The 3,694-nt window shown below is 28.8% G+C and overlaps 1 protein-coding gene across 1 annotated transcript; it reads right to left on the bottom strand.

The window, feature by feature from the left end:
* Positions 1 to 317: 317 nt before the first annotated feature.
* LOC125824579 (lamin-like protein) lies at positions 318 to 1,593 on the bottom strand. Its single transcript, XM_049503980.1, has 2 exons — positions 1,419 to 1,593; positions 318 to 523 (listed from the first exon to the last, which is right to left on the bottom strand). Exons 1-2 carry the CDS (start codon positions 1,591 to 1,593, stop codon positions 318 to 320), a joined length of 381 nt encoding a protein of 126 aa, XP_049359937.1.
* Between the last annotated feature and the right edge of the window lie 2,101 nt (positions 1,594 to 3,694).

Here is a 3,694-nt window from a genome sequence, read left to right as displayed (position 1 = left end):
AGAGTTAAGTAGAAGGATACATAATTCAAACTCGGACAAGCATAAAGGTTTATTAGACCATTTTGCAAATTTATCATAATGCGTATTTTAGTATACTTCTCTTTGTTTTTAGTTCACCGTCGTTAAATATTGATAATTATAGCTTCTGCATGACTCTGTATTAATTACCTCAATCCCAACATATCTAGAGTTCACAAAAGAAAAAGCTCAAACTAATAAGTAGAACATTCATGTTATTAGCAAAAACTTTATTACAAGTACCTAAAAGAATTGATAACTTTTTTTAAAAATAACAAATTAAATTCCTCACATAATTTTCAAATAACATGCAACTCTAGCTTGAGACCTTCAGAACACCCTTGTTTGCTTGTAGAGATGAAATAGTATGGCCCAGATTTGTCAAGAGTAATTGATGTTTTGCCACTATTATCCTTGTAGAAAGTTTTGATATTACTATCACAAAGTGCATAGCTTGAAATATCCACTGAGGCCACATCAATCACTTTTGGGACATAGAAGAAATCTGTCGATACAGAGTTAAGATTTGAAATTTATGAGTTCGAAATTATTGTAGTTATAATTTGTACGAGTTTAATAAATATTTTAAGACAAATACAAGATTTAAACCAAAATTACTGAGTTTGGTGAACTTGTAACCGAATATTTATAGCTCCACCACTGACTCTTTTCTTTGTGAATAAAATTTCATGACAAATTCAGTAAATTTATTCTCTTCGCTTTAATTTAAGTGGCGATTTTGATTGGATATGGAGTTTAAAAAATAAAAAGATGTTTAAAAAATGTGATGAAAATCAATTGTATAACTATAAATCATTTCATTGGGATAAAATGAGAAATAGATTACTATATGACAAATAATACAATCTTGCTTGATGAGTTTTAAGTAACTACTACTTCCCTACATGACGGTGTTGACTTCCACATTAATTTAAGAAAGAAAGACTTTAAAGCTACGTGACGTTTTGAGGTTACAAATCATACTATCATTAAGGTATGTTCAGTACGACGAAAAAGAAAATAAGTTATTTTCTATCAAACAAACACCAATATTTCTTTTTAAGAAAAAAAAATTATTAAAAGGAAAAAATTAACTTTCACCACTTATGTATTTCTCTCAGGATGTAATTAATTTAAAATATTTTCTAACTTTAAAGAGTATTAAACTGTGAAACAAATGTCTTCGTCCCATTCTTATAGAATTTATTACTAGAACATCTCTAAATGACGAATAAGGTTAATCAGAGAGAAAAGAGTTTTTCATGAAAATAATTTTCCAAAATCTAAAAAATAAATATTAGAACATGCCAAGTGCACCTTAAAATTAAAAAATAGATATTCATTTCTTCTTTTAAAACTAATAAAAAATAAAATGTTACGTAAATTGAAACAATACTTACGGAGAACATCTCCAACACGAAAGCTTTTGCCATAAGCCCATGGATGATAATCAACCCTCGGATTCCAACCTCTTTTGTCACCCACAACATACTCATTTGCTAAACTTCTTGGCATTTCAACACACAAAATCAAGAAAATGCACACAAATACTAATTTTCCTATTGAAATGGCCATTTAATATTTCACTATGTTGCTAGAGCTCTTTCTATTTAATTTCCTTTTTTCTAACAAAAGAAGATTGAAATATTAGAATAGAGATAACAAATAAGTTAAGGCAAGTATAAACATATCAATTAAAGGTTTGTTTTTATAGTGATGTTGAAGAATCCAAGTTGCTATATTTCTAAAATAAATGTTTGTTTATTAATCAACTCTATGCACGAAAGTAATACTAAATTGGCTTCAAATTATGAACTGGCTATAGACAGCAAGATTGTAGCATGAGCATATTCGCGAAAGCAAACACATGCATAGGTGGATTTAAAATTTGAACGTTATGGTCTGAATTTCGAGTTGAAAATTTTATGTGACAACCCATATCATTTACTTTGATTTGAAATCTATTATATAATCATACTTATTTTATTTTTTTGACACGTATACATGACTTTTTTTAACCCTATGATGCGTCTAATGGATCTCATGAATTTGTCCTTTGACCTATGTTATCATCTAGATTAAAAGAGCACATATCATGTCAATAATTGTGTTTTGTCTTAGATAGGTAGCGCTTCACTTTTTAATCACTAGCTTATATAAACTGTGTTATGTGCACTTTTTTTCAAAAGCTTATCAGCTCAGAAGTTTATTAGTCTTTCTCTATAACTTGTAGTCATCACGCCTTTTCTCAGGAATGTTATAAAAACTAATGAAAGAACAATAGATGGTCTCGTTATGTGTCTTGACAATCATCTTTTCTTGAGTTAATTTTTAGAATTGGGTAATTAAGTACAATATTCATTTTCTTAAATTATTACAGGGCAGAACTCATTTCAATTCTCTCTTCCAACGTTGGAACCCCATATTAAATTGTGTCCACGCACTAGATGTCCAGCTTTGGTATATGCTGGTCTTCCGCTCTTCCTCGACAGGAATTAATTAATAAGGACTTAGAATCTGAGATTTACAACCAAATTGAATAGATAAATTATACTTAAAATAATAATAATTAATAGAACAACCATAAAAGAAATAGATAGAATTTCCGGAAATTTTGGATCTTGTTATATATCCATATATATGATAAGTTGAGTGTAGCATTGAGGAAGTTTCCTTATTTAATAAGAAAATTTTATGGTGAAAAAAATATAAGACAGGATCTTATAGGCTGTTTGGCTAAGTTTTTAAGACGTTAAAAATATTTATTTCAAAAAATGATATTTGATTATGCCTTTGACGAAAAATAAATGATTTAGAAAAGTAGTTAAACTGTTTTTCGCTAAGATTTTTTTTTTAAAACATATATTTTTTAAAATAAACTGATTTTTAAAGATTAGCCCAACAAGTATTCTTTTCAGGTATAAATTGTTGTGATAATAATCTAAAATGACATTTAATTTCCTAATCAAATCAAGGCATGTGACAAGTTAATGACAATATTAAGGAAGTTGGTCATATACGGATCCGGCTCTTCTCTATTTTTATATTATTTTATTTTTTCAAATTTTTACTTAGATACAGATCAGTATTTAAAAGGTGGGGGCGTAAGGCGAGACGTTTTATGTAGTACGGGGAGAGGCGTAACCCCCGAGATAAGGGGTGTAAGTCTCATGGATCTACGGGGCTTAGCCTCACGTATATTCAATTTTATAATTTTCTTTCTTAGAAAATAAGCAAAAGTGGAACTTGCAGTGATTTTACAAATAATTTTTTAAAAATAACCTATAATATATAGAAAAAATATTATGATTTTATTTGAGATAGGTATTAATAATCAATAATGGAGAAAAAAAATATTATAATTACTATTTGAGAAATATCATTACACCAATAATAAAAAAAAATGTGATTTAAAGCAAAAAAAAAATAAAAAAATAAAAAACACTCAGAGAGTATGTATTTATGCCCAAAACTTACGTTTTTATGCTTAGGGCTTACACCCCAAATTCTAGGACTTACACCTAATGGATCTACGTCTTCAATTTGCGCCCCGGAGCGTTTTTGGTACGCCCCGCCTCAAAACTCGCCTCGAAACTCGCCCCAAAAAAATTATTTTTGAAAACACTGATACAGACATATAAAACATCTTAAGTCTTAACCATTGGTTAGAAATTAG

This window comes from Solanum verrucosum, unplaced genomic scaffold, assembly GCF_900185275.1.
Source record: "Solanum verrucosum unplaced genomic scaffold, falcon-dt-bn FXZP01000022.1, whole genome shotgun sequence".
NCBI lineage: Eukaryota > Viridiplantae > Streptophyta > Magnoliopsida > Solanales > Solanaceae > Solanum > Solanum verrucosum.
This window is presented reverse-complemented; position numbering and strand designations above follow the sequence as displayed.